Source organism: Sodiomyces alcalophilus (genome assembly GCF_042370955.1).
Source record: "Sodiomyces alcalophilus JCM 7366 unplaced genomic scaffold ACRALscaffold_10, whole genome shotgun sequence".
Classification (NCBI taxonomy): domain Eukaryota; kingdom Fungi; phylum Ascomycota; class Sordariomycetes; order Glomerellales; family Plectosphaerellaceae; genus Sodiomyces; species Sodiomyces alcalophilus.
In genome coordinates, this window is record NW_027263541.1 from 936,857 (window position 1) to 957,929 (window position 21,073).

At 52.7% G+C, this 21,073-nt stretch overlaps 9 protein-coding genes across 9 annotated transcripts; 6 read left to right on the forward strand and 3 right to left on the reverse strand.

Annotated features, from left to right (window-relative positions):
- Positions 1-1,060: 1,060 nt before the first annotated feature.
- Positions 1,061-4,495, reverse strand: ACRALDRAFT_1053134 (uncharacterized protein; the record flags this gene model as incomplete). Its single annotated transcript, XM_071015765.1, has 2 exons — positions 1,061-4,210; positions 4,274-4,495. 2 exons carry the CDS (start codon positions 4,493-4,495, stop codon positions 1,151-1,153), a joined length of 3,282 nt encoding a protein of 1,093 aa, XP_070871248.1. The 3' UTR covers positions 1,061-1,150.
- A 2,027-nt stretch (positions 4,496-6,522) lies between these two features.
- On the forward strand, positions 6,523-8,680 carry ACRALDRAFT_1078247 (uncharacterized protein). The gene is made up of 3 exons (XM_071018746.1): positions 6,523-6,751; positions 6,828-8,198; positions 8,275-8,680. The coding sequence occupies exons 1-3, from the start codon at positions 6,692-6,694 to the stop codon at positions 8,404-8,406; spliced, it is 1,563 nt and encodes a 520-aa protein (XP_070871249.1). The 5' UTR covers positions 6,523-6,691; the 3' UTR covers positions 8,407-8,680.
- Positions 8,681-8,771: 91 nt separating this feature from the next.
- Positions 8,772-10,966, forward strand: ACRALDRAFT_1083747 (uncharacterized protein; the record flags this gene model as incomplete). Its single annotated transcript, XM_071019504.1, has 2 exons — positions 8,772-9,040; positions 9,113-10,966. 2 exons carry the CDS (start codon positions 8,772-8,774, stop codon positions 10,296-10,298), a joined length of 1,455 nt encoding a protein of 484 aa, XP_070871250.1. The 3' UTR covers positions 10,299-10,966.
- Positions 10,218-10,966, forward strand: ACRALDRAFT_1066272 (uncharacterized protein; the record flags this gene model as incomplete). The annotated part of the gene is made up of 1 exon (XM_071017311.1): positions 10,218-10,966. A coding segment is annotated over exon 1 (273 nt), but the record flags the coding sequence as incomplete, so codon positions are not given.
- A 91-nt stretch (positions 10,967-11,057) lies between these two features.
- ACRALDRAFT_213684 (uncharacterized protein) lies at positions 11,058-12,653 on the forward strand (the record flags this gene model as incomplete). The annotated part of the gene is made up of 2 exons (XM_071024124.1): positions 11,058-12,589; positions 12,617-12,653. 2 exons carry the CDS (start codon positions 11,058-11,060, stop codon positions 12,651-12,653), a joined length of 1,569 nt encoding a protein of 522 aa, XP_070871252.1.
- Positions 12,654-12,831: 178 nt separating this feature from the next.
- On the forward strand, positions 12,832-13,519 carry ACRALDRAFT_1066273 (uncharacterized protein). Its single transcript, XM_071017312.1, has one exon. It carries the CDS (start codon positions 13,213-13,215, stop codon positions 13,417-13,419), a length of 207 nt encoding a protein of 68 aa, XP_070871253.1. The 5' UTR covers positions 12,832-13,212; the 3' UTR covers positions 13,420-13,519.
- Positions 12,832-13,519, reverse strand: ACRALDRAFT_2038025 (uncharacterized protein). The gene has a single exon (XM_071020846.1). The coding sequence runs from the start codon at positions 13,212-13,214 to the stop codon at positions 13,008-13,010; it is 207 nt and encodes a 68-aa protein (XP_070871254.1). The 5' UTR covers positions 13,215-13,519; the 3' UTR covers positions 12,832-13,007.
- Positions 13,520-15,287: 1,768 nt separating this feature from the next.
- ACRALDRAFT_2113996 (uncharacterized protein) lies at positions 15,288-16,297 on the forward strand (the record flags this gene model as incomplete). Its single annotated transcript, XM_071023656.1, has 3 exons — positions 15,288-15,360; positions 15,483-16,036; positions 16,181-16,297. The coding sequence occupies 3 exons, from the start codon at positions 15,288-15,290 to the stop codon at positions 16,295-16,297; spliced, it is 744 nt and encodes a 247-aa protein (XP_070871255.1).
- Positions 16,298-16,668: 371 nt separating this feature from the next.
- On the reverse strand, positions 16,669-17,703 carry ACRALDRAFT_2113948 (uncharacterized protein; the record flags this gene model as incomplete). Its single annotated transcript, XM_071023650.1, has 1 exon — positions 16,669-17,703. One exon carries the CDS (start codon positions 17,701-17,703, stop codon positions 16,669-16,671), a length of 1,035 nt encoding a protein of 344 aa, XP_070871256.1.
- Positions 17,704-21,073: the final 3,370 nt, after the last annotated feature.

The window sequence follows — 21,073 nt, forward strand, 5'->3', positions numbered from 1 at the left end:
CTATTCGAGGCGCGTTATAGTAACCGCTATCTGCTTTAAACGCTCTAAGTCAGGCTAGGGCTTATAACCCTAGGGCTTATAGCGGCCGGATATTATTATAGCACGAGCAGGATCTTCCGAGGTAGCCGTGTAGGAGGACTAATTAGGCATAAACTGCTACTATAATTACTATAAAGACTATAAGGGCGTTACTAAACGAGTTTAGAGCCGATATAATAGCGGCCCTACGTAGTAGGTAGTTATAGGTACTATATAGGGTGCCCCCTAGCTAAATATAGTGGGCGGCGCCTTAATAGTTACCTCCGCCGACTTAGTTATATCTATTCTATATATAGCAGTTACCGCCTTTTATAGAGGCACCGCCGTTAAACTAATAGGCGCCCGGGAGCGAGTTTTGGGTCTAGTAATAGGCGCCGGAAGGCGGATAGTCGTAATCTTAATAGTTTTATTATTATAGACTATAGCAGTAATAGTAATGGTTCTGTTTAAGACTTATGTTTCGGAAAATAGTTAGAATATAAGTAAATTTAAGGCACTTTTAGAATCCCTTATCTTAATTAAAACTCAACGCCAACGATTAACCGTCTTTTTATCACGATATATCGGTATATGGATATTCGGAAGCTAAGATTATGCTTATATATATAGTCGCCTAACCTTCCTAATCGGGTTGGGTGGTATATACGGACCGAACAGGGATAGGGTCCGGACCGGTGCTCGCCCATCGCGTTACTTTGTTACTTTGAGATGATGGAAGCTGAACACCAGTGGCGAACAGATTCGACCAAGGGAACCTCACATGCCTCCCTACGAGGGCTAACCTTGATGGAATCTATTCCAGCTCTGCATGCATTACACGTGTACCTCGTAGTGTACACTACCTACTTATGATGTATAGGGTATACCTTCAACGTACGGCGCAGATACCGGGAGGTTTCGGCGATCTCGGATATCGGCGGGATCTTCACCCCACTTTTGCTTCCGATGGCCTGCCAGCAGACACACATCACCCATAGGTTCACCGACCAGCCCTGCAGCTGTAAATAAAAACTAGTCGCTCCAGCGATTTATATGGACCATCAGATGAGAAGGAAAAAAACGACCTTGTTAAGGACCCATGATGCTTTTGGCTGCATTCCGATGATCTTATCTACTCGACCACTTCAATCCTTTTGATCAACTCCTTTCCAATCCTAGCTATCTCCAACAAAACGGCTTCCTTGTTGATTTCCACCGCATCGCTCTCCTCTTCGCTGCTTTCATTACCACCACCGTCTACCTTGTGGAAATTGAACGGCAGGCCGACCCTGAACTCTTGGGTTCGTAGCTTCGGTTGCCAAATGGCTCCCACCGTCGTTCCTACTTGGCCACTCCGAAAGAAAATGAGACTGTCCTGGTAGGCAACCTCCAACTCCGCAAAGAGCACGTCCAACGGGTGCCTTGCCGCTGGGACCGGGACTGAGCCGGTCCGCTCGTCGAGATTTTTGAACATCGAATGCCGTACTGCGCCACTCATGCGGGCGGCCGTCACATTGCGAAGGACTCGTTTCACGTGGGACTTCGAGACATGGAAGAGGACGTCATAATCCTGGAGGGACGGCTGAAAGAGCTCATCCATGTCAAAGTCCACACCACGCTCCCGCACGAGTCTGTTCGCCGCCTTGGCAAGACGAGTCATCCTGGTCGCCGCGAGCTTGGAAGGTCCCCGTCGTGTATATGACAGCCCTTCGGTGTCATGGTTGGTGGAGACAAAAAGGACAGCGCGGTTCATGTTGGGGTCGCGAGCACGCCAGGCCTCCAGGTGTCGCCGTACGGCTTTATGATCGTCGGCAGATATCTCGTCCGAAAAGTCAACGACCAGCGGATCGACCCGCCAATCCCAGCGAGAGAGAAAGAGGAGAGCCCGCAGGAATCCCGTCTGCGCGCTCGACGGAATTTTCCATGGCTCGGGCTGGAGGAAGACGTGGAGCACAAAAAGCTCAATGAGCTCTTCACTGATGTGGTTGGACAGCTTGTGCGCATTGAACCAGTGTTTGGCCATGCGTATGGCTGGCGAAAGGGGCACGATTCGTGTGCAGAGGGACGCGATCGACTGTGTGTGCAGTGGAAGCAGCTTATGGTGCCAGTTCAATTTGAACAGGGCATCCTCGGCTTCCGCTCTAGTGTAAGGATCCAGCGTCTTGTTCTTGGCTTGTCGATTCAATAGCGTGTCTTCAAGATCAGCATGAATGCGTAACCGGAAAGCCGCGCCATTGTCGTATACGACGTCGAGATAAGCTAGATTGTCCGACTCCTTGATGGCATTGTCCCGCCCAAGGGTCGTAGTAATGCCATCGTTCGCGGCTCTTAGCCTTCTGTCAATGTCAAGGAGAAAATCGATCTTTGCTTCCTGAATCGCAACAATGTTCTCAGGCCACCGGCTTGACGCCTCAAGCGACAGGTGTACGTCCATGGGCGGCATGGCTTCCTCGTGGAATCCGATGGCTGGTGGTGTGACTGAGGTGTATCGGAGCTCGGGAACGACGGGCACGAGGCGTCTCACGGAGAGCGGCATTCCTTCCAGACTGCGAATGTCATGTTCAAGCGTCTGGAAGGCACGTCTTGCCAGATCAAAAGCATCCTTGTCTACGGGCGTCAAGTCGAGCCCAGCCGGAACCTGTCTGCCGTGAAAGCGGAGGGCATCGGGGGCGACGTCTAGATGTAACTTGAGGATGTACCGGACGATCTCTTCGCAGATCCCGGCCGCGGATTTCTCGGTCCACGCAACGCATTCAAGAATGTTACCGTCCTTGAATCTTCGCAGCTCGGACTTGTCTCCCCAGAACTGCCTGAACTTGGCGGCCTCTTTCCGCGCTTCGGCAGATGGTCCATATTCCATGGGTTTTCCCATGTTTGCTGGGTTGAAGACAATACCAATCAAGACATGGACCGCATCTGATGGGCGGGTAGAAGTAGTCGGCCAGGGAGAGGAACCCGAAGTCTGGAAGTGAATCAGCGAGGCGCGGTCATTCAAGGCTCGCTTGAGCGTGTTGTACGCTTTGAGACTGAAATCCCACACGGGACCTCGTCGGTCCGTCGTATTGGCATAACGTTCTCGGTCAATGTCGTCAACATGGATGACTGTGTCGAAGAGTTGAAGAACAATATCAGTTTTGGTGATGAAGGTCGCTTCAAACGGATCCGAGAGGGTGCTGCTATTCAAGAGTTCCAAGGTCGACGAGGCGTGATACCGGAGCAGAGACGCCGACCATGGGCTCATTTTATAGAGAATATTAAGCTCTCGGTCGACATCAAACATCACCGGTCCTTGTTCTCGGATGGCGTCGTTTCCCCGTGGGTAAGTTCCAAAAACGAAAGGCTCCTTGACGAAGTCGGTAGAAGCGATGAACTGAATTGTCGCCTTGAAGAGTTCCGTGCTGCTCAGAGCAGAAGACAACGCCGCTTGACCGTTCCTGCCACCTTTTTGCAGGAGCAGGGCCATGACGATAGCCAACTCGAAATGACCAAATCCGCCCTTCGAGATGGATCCGCTCAGCCCGCGCTGCTGCAGCCAGACCCGGCCGAGGATACAGGCATCTGAGAAGGCGGCGCACTGGTTCCTCGCGCGGGCTAGAACCCTCAGATAAGTCACGAAGAGTTCCTCTGCCTTGACTGTTGAGTTATAGAACGGCGTGGGCGCGTCCACTTGCCCCAACTTGATCGAGTTCGTTGAGGGTAGCAGCTTGGACTTGGGAAACAAGCCTTCGGGTGCGCATGGGATGACTCGAATGGTATAATCGACGGGCTTCTCGTTGTCATCGCCGTTTTCAGGATTGTCTTTGCTACCACCCTTGGCTCCAGCAGAACGAATTGAGAGGATGGGCAGCAGGCTATTCTCGTTCAAGTTGTCGAACTTCAACTCCACGGATGACCCCATCTTATTACGCACGCCGGCGGCAATATTCGCAATGTAGAAGGCCCTTCGGTAGAAATAGCGCATGTTCTGAAAATCCTTTTCCTGAAAGAGAGACTCAGGCATTTGGACGATCATGTCGATGGCCTTGAGCGGCTGAGTCTTGATCATCGTCTTCGACACATAGCTTCCGACAACGTTGAAGGAAATCGGCTTGGTGTACGCAAGCTTGTACGGTGCATCGGCGGCCGGTCTCGGGTCTGGGTAGGGTATCTGAATTTGATGTTTCTTTTGGAATTTCTGCGTCGCATCTGAGATCTGAGAAGAGGATCGCATCAGCAGACAGTCTCGCGGAGCGAGGTAGCATCTTGGTGAGCTTACCGGAACTGGATCGAGGGACGGAATGCCCTCGATTACGTCCTTCAATTGCTTCAACAGAGCGTCGGCATCCTCGAATGCAGTCGAGTAGTCGACTTTGACCTCCTTCAGCAACTCCTCGGTCTGGAGCACGAAGGGGCTCGCCGTAGCCAGAGCGCTCGCATTGCGAGAATTCAGAGAATCCCCAATGGAAGAGACCTTGCGCCTTTTCGGACTAGACTCCATTCTGGCCATTTGCGCACTCTGGGGTTGCTTGCGTGCGTGCTCGTCCAAGTCGTAGCGAAATGTCAATTTGTGCTTCCTCTACGAAGTATCTGCACGTGATTTTCTTTTTTTATTTTTAAAAATAAAGGGTCCACGACCCACTCCCAGGTATCCACACATGGACGGATCTCGTGTAACTGACAACCATAAACCGTCTCGATCCCTCGCGCTATTTTATTGCCACTGGAGAAATCGACATAAGGTGTGCTGAAAGGGGAACTGCGGCCAATTCAAGGGTAGGCAATTTTGGTTCTGTTGATTGGGAGTCTGAAAATATGCCAGGCTGGGCATTGAGATTGAGGTCCGGCGCTTAGTTGATGATGGATACATGAAGCAGTGGAAGGCGGCTTCGACGAGACGTTCAGGTACCTGGGCATTTTACATACCTACGAAGTAGGTAGGTGGGTTATCTCAATCTGAGAGTAACGACTGGGATGACACAAGGCCCGTCATCAACTTCTTCAGGGTCCCGTCGTCAAGGTGCGTGGCAGAAAGTGCCCACTAGGGGATCTAAGGATGGGTAGAACAGTAGCAGCAGTGAGTATAACCCTCAGTCCGAGATAATTATCTCTTTAGGATCCCGCCTATCTTATACAGAACTACCTCATGCCATCATACTCTTTTTTTTTGGTTTAGAGCTTTTGAGGGTCCGTCATGTTGAAGGGATCTACCTAATGTACTAATAGCTCCCGACTATTTTACCCTCGGTTCCAGCTCGAAATTAAACTCTATAAGAAGGCCAGAGCTTCCATCTTGCGAAAAGCTGCCCATTCTCTACTGGAATCTGCCGCAGCAATTCATTTGGAGGATCGGTAGCTACCAGCTGCTATCTGGGCCAGGTAGAATATCTCCAGAGTGCTTTTGAATTGTTAGATTGTTAGCTTGTTTCTCACCCATAAAGCTGGTTGTATTCATAACGGTTAAATTTCAAATCTCCATGCCCAAATGACCACCCATGCCTATGGAGGTTTTCAACGACACCGAACACTCATGGACACTGAGGTCCAAGAAGAGAGGTGAAAAGAGTTTGAAAAGAGTTGGACGAAAGAGCCCAAAAGAGAGGGCTGGGCGGAAGACTCCAAAAGGGAGGCGAGGGATGGAGGGCAATTTGTTTTTGGCAGAGGCTCAAAAAAGAGGTAGGGACGAGGGAAGGAGCTGAACAGTTGTGACTGCCTTGGAAGAGGGCAAACCGAGGGGCTGACAAATTGGCGTAATTGGCGCTCAAGCCGTTGAAGAAGAGGCGAGCTGTTGACGATGGGCTAGATTGAAAAGAAGAGGTGAAAAGGAAGAAGATCGTTGTGATTGATGCCGGCAGCTTGATGGTGGAGCCGGGCGGCGGTCAAACGTTATCGAGCTCAAAAAGAAGAGCTATCAAGAGCTCAAAAAACGAGGCAGAAAACGAAGAGCGCTAGTAGAGGGAAACACTGCGGCGTCCGTACTCTTACACACCAGGTACCTACATCAGTTGTATGCTTTGCTCATCGAACATATTGGCGAGGCATCAATGGATCTTGTCTTGCTTCCTGTCTCATCAAAAGAAGGCATGCTTGCGCGTGACAGAAGAACACAGCTTGTCCGATTCGATTATATAGAAGCATTTGACTCCGTATAAGTCTTGTTGCTAACTTCTTCGAGGGCGCGTGCAGAAGTGATGAAAGAGAGTCTCGGGGTACGATATAGATACCGCGACATTACGACTCCATTACGACATGCGCACTGTTGATGTGTTTTCCGTATCCGCATCAGCCAGCTCCAGAAGCGAGAGATGACTTATCCGGGGCGTGGAGAAAGGTGGGTCCGAGGTGGTCACATCTGGAGGGATGTGGGGTAATTTACACGGGCGTCTGCCGAGAACAGGATCCGATGCGGGTCGCTTTGCAGGAGCGGCAATACCCCTCGGCCATCAACGGCCTTCGACGGGCCTATTTGGACGAATGCCTGTCCGTCGTAGATTTCGCATTTCTCTCTTTTATTTTTATTTCTTCTTCCCTCACCTGCTCCATCACTTTTTCTTCAGCCGTTTCTTTTGTTAATTGCTGATTACTAGCCAATTGTTTCCGAGATAGCGGTCTCTGTCACTAGAAACTGATAGGGACATCATCGCCGTTCGTCTTGTAATTAGCTGTAACGAAGTTGCGAGTTCTTGCTTTGGTCAAGATGTCTTCCGCCGGTTTGTACGTGCGGACCCTCCGAGCCTATGCTCGTCATGGCTCAAACGTAAGTTGATCATCCCACATGCCGGCGCTCGACGCCAAATACAGAACAGTCAAGCTGACGCTAGCCACTCTGACAGCCTACTCCTGTTCTTGCCCGTGCCTTTTCTGCCTCAGCAAGAAGGGCGGCGATCAATAAGGTGTACCCTTCGGCCAGGGAAGCATTGAAAGATTTCAAACCAAACTCAACTCTGCTCTGTGGTGGATTTGGCCTGTGTGGAGTCCCAGATACCCTCATCGATGAGCTCCTGGAGAAGCCAGATATCAAGGGCCTCACTGCTGTGTCCAACAACGCCGGTACCGACTCGTCAGGCTTGGGCAAGCTGCTGAAGACCAAACAGATCAAGAAGATGATTGCAAGCTATATCGGAGAGAACAAGACCTTCGAGAAGATGTATCTCACCGGTGAAGTCGAGCTCGAGCTGACCCCGCAAGGTACGCTCGCGGAGCGCTGCGCGGCCGGAGGCAAAGGTATTCCGGCCTTCTACACTCCGGCGGCCTTCGGCACGGTCGTGCAGACGGGCGACCTACCGTTGCTGAACAAGCCCGACGGGACACCGGCGGAATTCTCTTACCCAAAGGACGTCAAGGTCTTCAACGGAAAGTCGTACCTCCTGGAGCACAGCATTGCCGGCGACTACGCCTTTGTCAAGGCGTACAAGGCGGACAGGCTCGGAAACTGCCAGTTCCGGCTCGCGGCCAACAACTTCAACGGCGCAATGGGACGGAACGCCAAGATGACGATTGTGGAGGCTGAGCATATTGTCGAGCCCGGCGAGATCGCTCCCGAGGCCATCCACTTGCCGGGAATCTATGTCAAGCGCGTGATTCAGAGCACAAGCGAGAAGAAGATTGAGAAATATACTTGGACCAAAGACGAGAAGGATGCGGACGCCAACAAGTCGGCCCTGGGCTCGGGTGAAACCGCGGCGAAACGCGAGCGCATCGTCAGGCGCGCGGCGAAGGAGTTCCAGAACGGCATGTACGCCAACCTGGGCATCGGCATGCCTATGCTGGCGCCAGGATTCGTGGGCCCGGATGTGGAGGTACAGCTGCAGTCAGAGAACGGCATCCTGGGTCTTGGTCCCTATCCGAAGAAGGGTGAGGAGGACGCGGACCTGATCAATGCCGGAAAGGAGACCGTGACGCTCAACCCGGGCGCGGCGGTATTTGGAAGCGACGAGAGCTTCGGAATGATCCGCAGCGGTCGTATCGATCTTACCATCCTCGGGGCCATGCAGGTGAGCGCCACGGGCGATCTTGCCAACTGGATGCTTCCCGGCAAGGTCAAGGGCTTCGGCGGAGCGATGGACCTAGTCAGCAACCCCAGCGCGACCAAGGTGGTGGTGACGATGGAGCACACGGACAAGAAAGGAAACCCCAAGATTCTCAAGCAGTGCGCGTTTCCTTTGACAGGTCGGGCCTGCGTGTCGCGAATCATTACTGAGCTGGTAAGTCCCTGTACAGCCAACAGGCCCTCGAGAAACGAGGTCATGACAATACCGAAAGCTGACAAAAACGATACAGGGTGTATTCGACGTCGACTTTGCTCATGGGTTGACTCTAGTAGAGATTGCGGACGGTACAACGGTGGACGAGATCAAGAGCAAGACAGAGGCACCGTTTAAGGTGGCGGATGATTTGAAGCCCATGTTGTAATAAGAGGCGAAATAAACATAGAGACGAAAAAGAGACGACGGGCTATACTTAGTATGGGAGGACGATAAAGACGCCTCCTTCGTCTACTGAACGAATCGTGTGGCGCAGAGTCGGTGATGAAGCGTAATACGCTGGGGGTGGAGAGATTTACGGAGTATTGCTCTGGGGAAAGAGTGGGTCGGTCAACTGGATTGGGATTATTAAGCAGATACACACACTGTTCAGGTAGTTATTCGTACAATTACTTCGTATGCGATTTTATCATTACCTACCTACTATGAGCCTACCTCGTGATGACATCGCCCATCTACTCAGCTATTGACGTCCCACCGCGTTGTACCTATCTATAGGTGACACCTGTCGTAATGTATGACAAGAATACAGGAGCTGTATATAACGAGTATGTGGTGCCAGCAACTCCAAGCCATACGTCTGGCCGCGACTGGTCCAGGCGGACTGAGCTCCCCCTCTGGAAGGGTCGTGGAGGTCGAGGCAGAAAAGGGCCTCGATCCTTAGCCGATATGATTATGCATGTCCTCGTAGACAATATTGGCTTCCTGTCCGAACAACACCTGACCCGCGGCGACCTTCCCACTCGTTACCTCTGGAGGATATGGCGCTTGTTGGAGAACAGGTGCGTCTCCCTCGACTTCTGACACCGGTCCACTGACGTCGCTGTGTGTCTTGACCCCTAACTTCTCTGTAGAGGGACCTGTTTGCAAGCTTGGAAAGTACTATCCAAGCTGCTTCTCGCCGAGGACGGCGAGAAGACGCTGGGTCTATACAGGTATCGGCACCATATCTGCCGGCCTTCCGAGCCCCTTTCCCATTATACCAAACCTCTGGAGTCTTCTTCCTTCGACTTCTTGTCTTATCTCAACATCAGCGGCCCCTCCTCATTTGAAACCAATGAACTAATCGCATTAACCGAACTCAAAAACCTGGCGGTTCTCGAAATCATTCAGCCGGCGGACGAGTTGCGAACCGTATTCCCCCGTATGAGCGACCGCCTCGTCCGGGGCTGGTCCGAGACACACGACCCCTTCCCGCTCCTTCGTATCTTGCGCCTCTGGGGTGATGATTCGGTCACGGAGCACTCGCTGCAGTACCTGTCCCGGTTTCCCTCCCTCCTGCTGTACGATGTCAACGGGTCACGCAGGGATTGGGGCAACGTCGAGACAGTCGCTCCTCGGCACGGCTGGGAGACGGCCGAACCTCTGCATGGCCCGCACGACTCTTTATTGTGGTATCTCATGCTCTTTAAGCCGCCCGAAGAAGACCAACCTACTGGCAAGTTGCGCGACCTGGCTAGAAACATCGACGAAGGCCTCATCAGTTTCTGCCAAAACAACAACCAGCCTCTTTCCTTCGTACAACACGATGCTGCGCCATTGTTTTTGGAATACCTCAACGAGGCCGCCAAGAGCAACCTTCCCCTTTACATCGACAGCCCGTCGTACGACCCCCAGGGTTGCAAAGGCCGGCCATTCGAAACCTGGGCTTATTTCCTGTATTCATTTCTCGGCCAACTGACCAAGGACGAAGATCTCAGGAAGAATGGCGCTGATGTCACCAAACAAACCATCTCCGGTTCCCTGACACTTCCGTCTCGCCCGCTTGCCTGTCTTCAACTTGGCCACTGTGGAAGGTCAGGCATCTCACCCACAGTGGCTTACGTCCGCCGTGGCCTGTTTGCCACCTCGCGGTACACGTTCTACAAAATAGGGGCTACAGGAGGAGGCATGAAGAACGGTACATCTCCAAAACCCAAGGACGTTTCCGGGTTCATGAAACCTCAGCCTCAACTCTCGAGCGTTGAAACAGGCCTCACCCTGAATCGTCAGAAGCGACGGCGCATCGATGATTTGCTTCGGTCATTTACGAGCTCGTGACACTATCCGATGAATGCCCGGGAGGGAGAGTAACTCGCGTACAGAGTATAATACGTCATGAGTTCGAATATCTTCTGCACACGCAACATGGTGTGCCGTTGGCTTGCAGGGGATCTACTAGTTGTGGCCGTCAGCAGCAACTGGTTGAGGACGACATGGGCAAATTTGCTCTGCACATTTCAAGCCACTTGTCCCTTTCGGTTAAGGGCTGTCCAATTCTCTCAGCAAGAGTCACCACCACTGCCTTTCAACATGGAGGCAAGTAAGGTGCCCAGGCGAGAGGCCATCAGCCATGATGAGGTAGTGAACCCTCGGAGATTGAGGACTTCGAAATAGATTCTGCCATGGCTATTAGGGGGTGGTTTAATTATACTTCGGATGTCATTTCTCTCTCCAAGGACTCCACGGCCAACATATATACATGGCCACTGAAAGCCACAACTCATTTTGAGTTTCCTGCAGTGGCTTGAAAGGGCACTCCGCGAAATACGATTTCAAGGTGGCGTCTTTAAGGTAAACCGGCCACCTTGAGGCTAGAGCTTCTCAGCATCGCTTTAAAAACACGAAGTTTCCCATCGGTTATAGGAAAATGTCTGTCAATCCCTTCTCTAGCAGAGCACCGAGACGGTCTATATCTAGTCGCAAATCACTCGCCAATCTTGGCCACTTTCACACCTCTCGTGGCTACATCTCGAACATACTGCTATACCCCGGACCCTTCCGTTCTCCTTCATCCGTGCGCCGAGAGTCTAGGAAAATATGGAAAAGTGCGATCTGGGCTGGTACTCGAAATGTTTAAAACGGCACTTCGACTCAACGGCACGACTCATTTTCGCTGCCCTCGTGACTTTCTCGGGAGACGGCCGCAGCCGAGTCAATGACGATGAATATCTCGAACTCATCCAGCTCCGACGCTCGATATCGGAAAACTCAAATCGCCTGATCAAGAAACTTGATGACCTCGACAAGGAGAAGAAGTCGGTTGTCCAGACTTCTCCTGCAGGTCGACCACGACTTGAACTGTTGACCCTCGCGCCTCGCCAAGATGTCCTTCCGCGGGTCGATGCACATTCTCCTCGCTCGGACTTAATCATGCCATCTGAGCTTCGTGACACTTTCCACGAACTACCGGTGACATCGTATATCGTTAGCCATGCACCGCTCGGCCCGACTCCGCGCCACCCCTCGTCACTCCGCGGTTCCTGCGACCCGTCACCTTCTCCTTTCACAGCATCACATTTTGCACCTTCAGGTTCGGCGTCTCCAGGACCATCTGCACTATCGTCATTAAGCGAATACAAGGCGAGGGCGATGGCGAGGGCGAGAGCGAGGGAAGGGGCTGCAGAAAGTAACTTGAAGAATATTTTCTGCCTCAAATTATCAGCCTTGCGCACTCAACGACTAGCCTTCGGACAAAGGACCTCCCGGCCCGCCAACTCCCACGAAGACCATGACGGGCAAGAGAAGGAGGGTCCTTCTTCCCCATCGAAAGATAGTAAACGAGTTCCGAGGCCCGGACAACCTCCTGAGTATTATCCTGCACCAGAAAGTGGTGGACAGACACACGCTGCAATCGGCGGGGCCTCTGCCAGCGAGGCAGGATCCCGGGCACGGGCTGGGTCGCTAAAAGATTGCGACTCGACTGAACTTCTCAAAGCTGGAAAAAGCAAGACGGGCAGAAACGGCATTCATGGAGCAGCACCTCTACGGCGTTACTTGGAAAGGAATTCCGTAGTCGGCGTCGCTGTTCCGACCAAGCATAGTCTGCTGCGTGTCCCCGCCCTGATTACGGAGACTCGGTTTTCTCAGTCGACACAAACCACGCCTTCTCTCTACCAGCAATGGCCTGCTATGCCCGCATCCGAACCCGGGATCCTCATCACTCTCCACATTCACAGCTCTGACCTTGACTCGGCTCTACACCCGTCGGAGATCGCAGAGCGCAAGGTCCGTGCCGCAGTGCGATCCAGCTTCGAGGACAAGGGCATCCGGACACTTGAAGCCGCGGCGTCGCTTGAGCCCGTACAAGTCCTCGCCGCTCGCAACCACGGCTTTTTATACGATATGGAGACTCTGGGCCGAGTGGAGACCATCGTCACGGCCATTGACGACATTGCGAGGCAGCTGGTCACTAGCTACCAGGAGCTGCCAAGCGATGCGCAAAAGCGTAAACCGTCGACATACCTGACCGAGTTGATGGAATCTGTTCTTCCAATGGCCGCGAACTTGAACGTGGACTGGATGCCCTTTGAGAACTGGGTTGATTTTGTCCATGATAAAGAGCAACGAACGTGTTGAAGTGAAGTATGCATTGGCAGAGGGATGACCGAGCGAGAGAACAGGACCGGGCAGTAAGGAATGGCTGGGCAGTGGTGGGATGTCGAGATAACCAATGGCATATATCATTCAGTTACGAGGGTGCCAGGCCAGCAATACTTCGGGAAGGATCAGCTAAATTAAACGCAGCTCAGGACGAACAAATCGTTTCTTTTGCTTTTGTCTCTCCTTGGCCTTGGCCTACGAAGAGATAACACGCATGACGATTGGCTTGAGGAAGCATGCTAGCCCCTGGGGTATGGGCTTCTCGAAGACGACTTCTGGTAGGAAGGTTGGGAGCGGTTGGAGATTTACTGCCACCGAATGAATGTTGGGTCGAGAAAGAACGCCTAGGCTTGGGAGTGCTCTCCATGCTCACTGTCTGAAACCTCTTTACTTCGGGGATGACCGGCAAGGGTCGAGCATTCTTTGATTGAGGACAGCAGGCGGAGTTGAGTCACTGGGCAAAAAAACTGACGGGTTGTTTTTACGATCCGCCACAACCACCGTCCGCCTTGACAAAGATGAAATCGTGGGAAGTTTCGCTGAGCCATTGTACGCGTGAAGAGTTCCCATCTTACTGCCACCAGCAAGCAGCATGCGGGCTTCGGCCAAACGCGTTTGGCGGCATTATGGAATGAGTGCATCAATGTACGAAGTAGTCGACAAGTCAGCCAATGGAATAGCTCCTAACACTCGGACTGTCAAGCAACGGCCGCGACGAGAATGGGGAACAAGATGTCGCGTTCAAAAATTTCTCCGGGCACCAACACAGCGAAAGCTGTCAGAACAGGCCAGAGGGTAAGAGAACGACGTGGGAGATTTAGTCTCTCCTCCAGTTTCCCCTCCAGAAACATCCATGGTATAATGGAAGCCAGAGTGAATATGAAGGATCGAGTTTTATGATGAAGAAAGGAAAGGAAAGGAAAATGTAAAGGGCTCGGCCTCTGCTCCCATTGATATGCTCTCGGAGGATCCACCCGAGCTCGCTTAGCGCGGAGAAACTTCGGGTGCGGTGGTTGAAGCCACTACCAGTACGTACGGAGGAGTACAGAGACCTTACTACTAACTCACAAACCTCGAGACTCGCGAACGAAATGTGACCATTCCTCGCCTGTGTAGAGTGTCAATACGACAGACAGGCTTATGCGGCGACTCAGGACAAATACGCTAATCGACAACCTCTTGAGTACGCTTTACATAATACTCGAATGATATAACAGAACCCACGGCAGTTGAGGAAGTATTTGGAAATGATGCGTTTATACTTCGTACATTCATCACGGATCAGTAATTATGCCATGTGCGGATTGATAGCGGCTAATCACTATCCATCCAGTGGCACGTTAGTCCTCGCGTGTCGCTCTCTGGACCTGAGCTAGAATCCCATGTTGTTGCTATGAATGTTTCTTGACTTCAGGTGCCCCAGTATGTATGCCAATAAATATGAAAGCCATCCAAGAGCCTTAGGGAAGTCCGTCCATGGCTAAACGTGGACATGTTGAATGCTGAATGGCGTAATGCCAGACTGCCAGACTGATGATACCTCCCACTCACGATATGATGAAGCGGTAACCCTCCAATCGTCCGCTTATAGCACCGGCGGATAGGCTGACCATTCGGTGATGATGGTCGGGGTAATAACCTGGAGTGTCTGGTAGGATAGGCAAGGCCGGGGAAAACGGAAAACAATAGGACAGGAACGACAAACAGCGAAGAAGAAGAAATCGGAGGACAAGAGTCATGAGGCACAAGACGAAAGCGCAAGGCCGAATCGATTTTGCGGCAAGAAACATGCTGAAACTCCTCACCATTCACGGCGGCCGTACCATTCGTATGTCCAATCGCACATGGGTGGATCGCCTTGACGCAGAGCACCCCTCCTATGTATGCATAGTGCAATGCAGGGCGAGTGGTCGCGTGTCATGGCCAGCTATCTAGGTGGCCTGGTCAGGCTAATGAGCTACGAGCCGAGTCAAGTTGGGTTGAGTCGAAGCCGCGTCTCGAGATCTACGCAGAGGCGACGAGAAGTATTCCTACCCGACCATCGTGATGCTCATCTTCATGACCACCTTACTAATACGAATACTGTACTGATAGATTTTATGCCCAAGATACCTACGCGCGAGGGGGTTGAATAAAGGATTTTGCTCTGACCAGAACCAGGTCACAGGTACAGCTGTCAACATTGACGGAATTCCATCTTCAAAGCGTACAAATAGTGGGGGTGGCGGAATGTTAAAAATCCGTTCGGAATTTTGTTTAAGTTACAGTGGCTATACTCTGTCATCATCGTTCTATGACTAAGACACGTATTCGAACCGTTGGATCACCCCTCCCCCACCGGTGCTTTTAGGCGTACGAATACAGGTTCTGTGGAGTACTGTCCACGTCTTACATGTACCCCTCTACCCCGCCTCCCAAACTCTCGAGACACCAGATCCAACAACTCACTCCGTACAAACCTAACGTACAAACTTTAAGGTACCAACCTACGCTTCCGCCTTTTAGTACATAGACCCGGGCACACGACAATAACGACAATCCCACTTTGACCCCGCAGTCACCATCGCGCGAGACCTCGGACCTCGTCTTCTTCCCACCATCACTTTACCTGCTTCCACCGTGTGCTGACAACGCCTCACCAACAACGCATTCCACGAAATCACCAATATGGCTCCCCCCGGCCAACCCGGTTCGAACTCCCGCGGTCGCGGTGGAAAGTTCAGGTCATTCACTAGAGGAGGTGCGCCTATCTCCCCCTTGACCCGAATTCTGCATTTGTGCCCGATCTTTTCGTGCCGATTCAAGCAAATCCCCACGACATTTTCCGAGACCATGGCACTAACCTCAAGATGTTGTTGGCAGGTGGAAAGAATTTCTCGCGAAACCTACGACCCGTAGACGCCGATGGTAACGAAATTAGCATGTGGAGCATGGATGCTCAACCAAAGCCCGTCGATGACTCGTCGGAACAAGAATCGGAAGAGGAGTCTTCCTCAGAGTCCGATTCTGACAATGGCATCACACAACAAACGACCACCCTCACACGCGAGGAACGCAGACAAGCCGCCAAGGCCCGCAAGGAGGCAGCCATTGCCAAGAAGAAGGCCCAGGCCATCGAGGTCGGCGATTTGCCCCCCTCTGACTCAGAGGACGAGGATGACGAACTTGCAAATCCCAATCACTCCAGGGCCGCCCGCAACCAGACCATGGCTGCTGCCGTGGAGGACGTCACGACTGGCGTCCAGAACCTCTCCACGGCGGGGAACCGCAAGGAGCGTGAAAGCGCCGAGGCCCAGCTAGCCAAGGAGAGATACCAGCGCCTGCACGAGCAGGGCAAGACGGACGAGGCAAAGGCTGACCTAGCCCGACTCAAACTCATCCGAGAGCAGCGCGAAGCAGATGCCGCACGTAGACAGGTAGGTCCATGCCTGGCACCCTTCCCTCCCAGAGGCACCACGTGCCTGTCCACTAACCCTTCATCGCTCTGATCCCTTATCATCCACCGCCCCGCAACACGTCCCCATGACCTTCAGGAACACTACTGACCCACGTTGCAACAGGCTGAGAAGGAGGAGAAGCTGGCGCAAGAGGAAGCTCGCAGGGCAGCTTTCGAGGAGAGGGAGGCAAGGAAACGTGCAGCGGCGCTTGGCAAGAAGGGAGCCAAGAAATCGAAATAGCAGGTGCAGACTGAGTTCCCAAGACACTTAACTACATAGCCTGCCGTATCTGATCTTTGGAGGCAACCTTTCATCGACTCATGAGGAGGATTGGATCTTGACTCTTTCATCATAGCGTCATTCCCATAACATCCATGGGTACATTGTGAACCCACGAGATCATTTTGAAATATAACAAGACCAGGTTGCCATGGCCCTCCTTATGTTTTGTCGTGTACTCCGCTACCCGACCAAGTCCTGTATCATTCAGCGACATCCGTGTGGATCGAAACTTCTTTTTGTCGTATGTAAATGCGGCCAATCCAAGCTTTCTTGGAGTTGACGATGTGTGTAAATAGGCTCAGCGCAGCTATCCCGAACTAGAATGGTAGTTAGAGCGGAGTGGGTGTGCCGCCCCCGACATGTTGTTGCCAGAATTCGTCAAAGTCGATACCTTCGTCCGAGAACATTGCCCGGATCTTCTTGGCTGCGTCCACTTGCCGCTCCGGCCCGAAGCCGCCGGGCTGGGTTGATTCATACTGCACGACCTCGATCCAGCGGAAGAAGAGATCCTCCTTCCCCACCGCCGCAAGCGCATCCCGAAACTCGAACACTTGTCTCCGCATATCATCCTTTTGCTCGCCCGTACCTTGCGCAAGGCTCATCCACCCGTGCTCGGCGTGGTGCACCAGTACGACGGACCGGAAGGCGTCCAGCGCCACCCGCTTCTCGTCCACCAAGGCGGTAGCCTGCACCATTGCCTCCCAATCGAGATCCCACTCGCCATTCATGGTCAGATACCCCGTTTTCTCGTGCTGCAGCATCGGCGACGTGGCGCGCCGCACGATCCCCAACAGGTCGTTCCTCGTTGCCGTGTCCGCTACCACGTCACCTAGATCGCGGTCCCATTCCCGGCTACGCCGGACGTAGATCTCCTTCTCACGGAACCCCACTAGGCGTCGCCACCGCACCGGGTTCCCGTGTGTCCGTGCCATGGAGAACTCGACCGGCCACGGCCATACAAAGATGAAGAGAACGAGGTCCAGCATGAAGGTGAATCCCCGCCGTGTGATTTCCCATCCGATCTGGCCCCACGTCGACGCGTCGACGGGGAATGTCGTCTCGTTGGGGTGTCCGAACCCGGACATGAGAAGCTTCCAGTACCAAGGGACGATGGAGTACATGCGCCAGATGAAGAGCAGGGATACGACGACGTTCATGGCGACGGGAACGAGGAAGATCTTGCGCTTGAAGCTGACAGGCTTGAGGTCGATGTGGGTTAAGTACACATGCTTCGGTGAGAGGTGCTCAATGAAGGGCTGCAGCACATCGGGAGGTTTCTTGAACGGCGCTGGGGGTTCGCCCAGCTTACTTGTGGCTTGTTCAGCCTTGGCGCTGGTCTTGACAGCTCTGACTCTGGGAGCCATCTTGAATTGGGAGTCGTCCGAGTATGTTGGTTGGCGTGAAGGTGACCCAGGAGCTACGAAAATTCGTAAGGTATTGTTGTAATTACGCACACGGTACAGCACCTCGACCGGGGTCCGGTTCCTGACTGTACAATTATAGTCACGTGATCATATCGGCTAGGGTCCTAGCGCCTGGCGTGGATACCTTGCTGAATGTCATCACAGACGAACCTGACTGTAATTACCTACCTACGTACCTTACTGAGTACAGGCCGTTCGCTTGTCTACCTACAATCCCTCCTCGGTACTTTATAAAGCTGCGTCCACTTCACCCTGTCCCTCTTGGTTTCAGTCACGACAGTTCTTCCATCGTGCAACCCCCAGAGCGTCATCAAATCTTCCCTTTCATCCTGTCAGCGATCTCGCGGAAAAGGTTCTCAACAGCTCAAGCTGAGTCGTCACAACGGCCTGTACGAATTCTTCTGGCTTGTGATCCTGGGCGTCGGATATCATTCGCAGGTACTCGCTGCGCTCGAGGTTCTGAAACACGACAGGCAAGAAACCTTGACGGACCATGTAGTCGTGCATGAGCATTCGACTAACACGGCCGTTTCCATCTGGAAATGGGTGGATGTGAACGAAGTAAGCTGTCAAATGACAAGCTTGGACAAGAGGATGGACCTCAGCCTTTGCATGCTCCAGATCCCGCCACTGAAAGAAGCGTTTCAGACAAGCTGGGACCTCGCGATGGTACGGAAAGATTCGAAGAGGGTTACTTATCACTGAGATAGGAGCCTGGCGATATGACCCCAACGGCACGGGGCCTCCCCAAGAACAGGCATAAACCAGTTCTGAGTCGGTGCCATTAACAGCTCTGGCTGCAAGATGCCTGATATCGTCTTCATTCAGGCCAGGGGTGCCAGGACGAGCTGCGGCGGTCTCGGCAATCCACTGGGACGCCAGGATATGGTTCTTGAGCTCGTTCGTTTGAGAATTGTCGGGGTCCTTGTCGAAATGGGGGAGAACCAGATTTGCGAGATCCTGGGTGGACATAGAGGCGAGGGGAGTTGACTTGAAAACTTTCTCCGTGAGGAGATCCCGCACCCGCTGCGCTTCACCCAGGCTAAGGGGTTATTCTCGATAAAGACCGACTGGTGTGCATATTCCGCAACAAGGGTCTTGGCGAGATCGGGAATCTTGGGCTTCATAAGCTGTTTCCATTCGTCGGCCTCGTTAAGATCGTCTTGCAGTGCCTATATCCGCAATGTTAACTTCCCAGAGCGGATCAGAGACTGCGTGTAATTGTTACTGAACCTTTTGAACGGCCATGTACGGGCCGTTATCACTGGGTTGGAAATAGTCTTCCCAGACCTTTCCGGAGTCGGCAAGCTCGTTGTACTCTTGGGTACCCGAGTCCAATTTGTTGAACCGCGCGTATGTATACTTTCTCGAGAAACTCATTACGGGCTTGCCTCTGGGCGGAGCCGATTGATCGTTTGCCACTGGGCCCGAAAACCCCGGGAATAAGCGACAGGGTACGCCGCATGGCCTGCAGGTCTCTTGGCGCTTTGAGCATTTCCGTCGCGGATAGTGGTGTGGAGGCGTGACTGTGAAGGTGGGTGAAGTGGAGACGATATTGTGCCTGGGAGAGGGGTTTCCAAGCTGAAAGTGGGCTGGCTTATCGATAACGCAAAGTTGCCCAGCACCCCTCCAAAGCATATGTAGATCCAGCACCCTCTCCACCCTGTTGAATTACATAAAGCACTTGTAATAACCCTATTTAATAATATCGGATTCCCTCTTAGCGTGATAATTTTGCCTATACGATATACCCCCACTATATACAAAATGCTAACTATGTAAATTTCGCTAAGATATAGTGGAATAAAACAGGAACGGAACGGGTTATTCCGTCCCGAACTAGATATCTGCAGGACTAAAGGCGGAATTTTAGCAGGTCAGATCATTCTACAGCGTTAATCAAATTAACAGATCTACGGCCAATTTCATACGCTGCTTATACGACATTTGCGGCCAAGATCTTAATTATGCACGGGCTCGCTTCACCTTCCTAAAGGGATTGAGTGGACAGCAAATACTAAACAAGGGGCGTACAAATATCGGTACTTTAAAACCCGGGTCTAATAAACGACCTTTATCTTATCAGCAACCTACAGTAGCTCGGATAACTTGTGTAGGTAGAAATCCGAAATCCTGGTCGCGATCTGAAGAGAGACCTCGAGGCAGCAACGTGAAGCCGACGCACGCTCTTTTATTTTATCCTTATTTCTTCTCTTCTTTTTCCATACAGCATTGCAACTTCATATGTTGCTCATTGCTCTATCATGATACGATGCGGGGCATGGAGGGTATGTTACAAATCGCCTCTAGTCCCATCAAACTGAGAATCTGTAATAACCGAAACCAGAGTCAGAGCCATGCATTCGCCTGCATTCGCTGCCGACAACTGGGTGGTAGGCAACCGCACTATTTCGCGCTCCGAAAATACTCAAACGGCCAGGACTCATCGTCCCCCAGTCCACCTGGCCTATCTGGAAGCTGGGGAGCGCCTAGATCTCCCAGTCGACTAAGGGGCCCTCCAGAAGGAGGTGGTGGATGGGGAGGGTTGTCAAAGGCACTGGGTGCATCCCAAACGACTGCGAACGACTCGCCTCATACGCTTCGAAGACCTCTCGGAGAAAGGAAAGAGGCTGGTGAAGAAGATGACGGTCTACTGCCTCATGAGCGCGCTGCGCGCCAGAGAATAGCGGCGCAGCGGGCATCGCATCCACAGCCGCAGTCACATTCGCAGTCACAACCGCAATCAGAACCACAGCCACCGTCCAATATCTCAGCAACTTTCCTTAAGGAAGGTCTATCCTCGCACAGAACTCCAATCCATGGACGGCGGGAAAGGAAGGGCGTTTGGCATTCTGAATCAGGCGGATCAAGAGTTGGCAATATCAAAGCTCTCGGTGGCCTCGACGACAGCATTGGCTCCAAATCTGTGCGTCATCCGAGGCCATCCAGACAACCCCACGGGTCAGTGAGGCGATCCTGGGGAACACACGATAGAGGCAATGAGGGTCGTCATGGCTTTGATAGAGCCCGGGACAAGGCAGATGCCTGGTCTTCGGCGGAACCGGCGGCGAAGCATCAGTCTGGGGCCGGACAGGCGCGAGCACAGCCCTGGGCGGCTTTGGAACAGGCATCGACAACAACCGCTGATCAGAAGAATCAGCCACAGGACGACTTTTGGGCGACTATAGGGGACGTGTCTGCCGCAAAGAACCAGCGCAGACTTCGTCAGGATTCTGAGCAACCGGGAGAATGGGGCCTGTTGTCCCGATCACGAAGAACAGCCAATCAACCGAGGAGTGGCCCTACCACT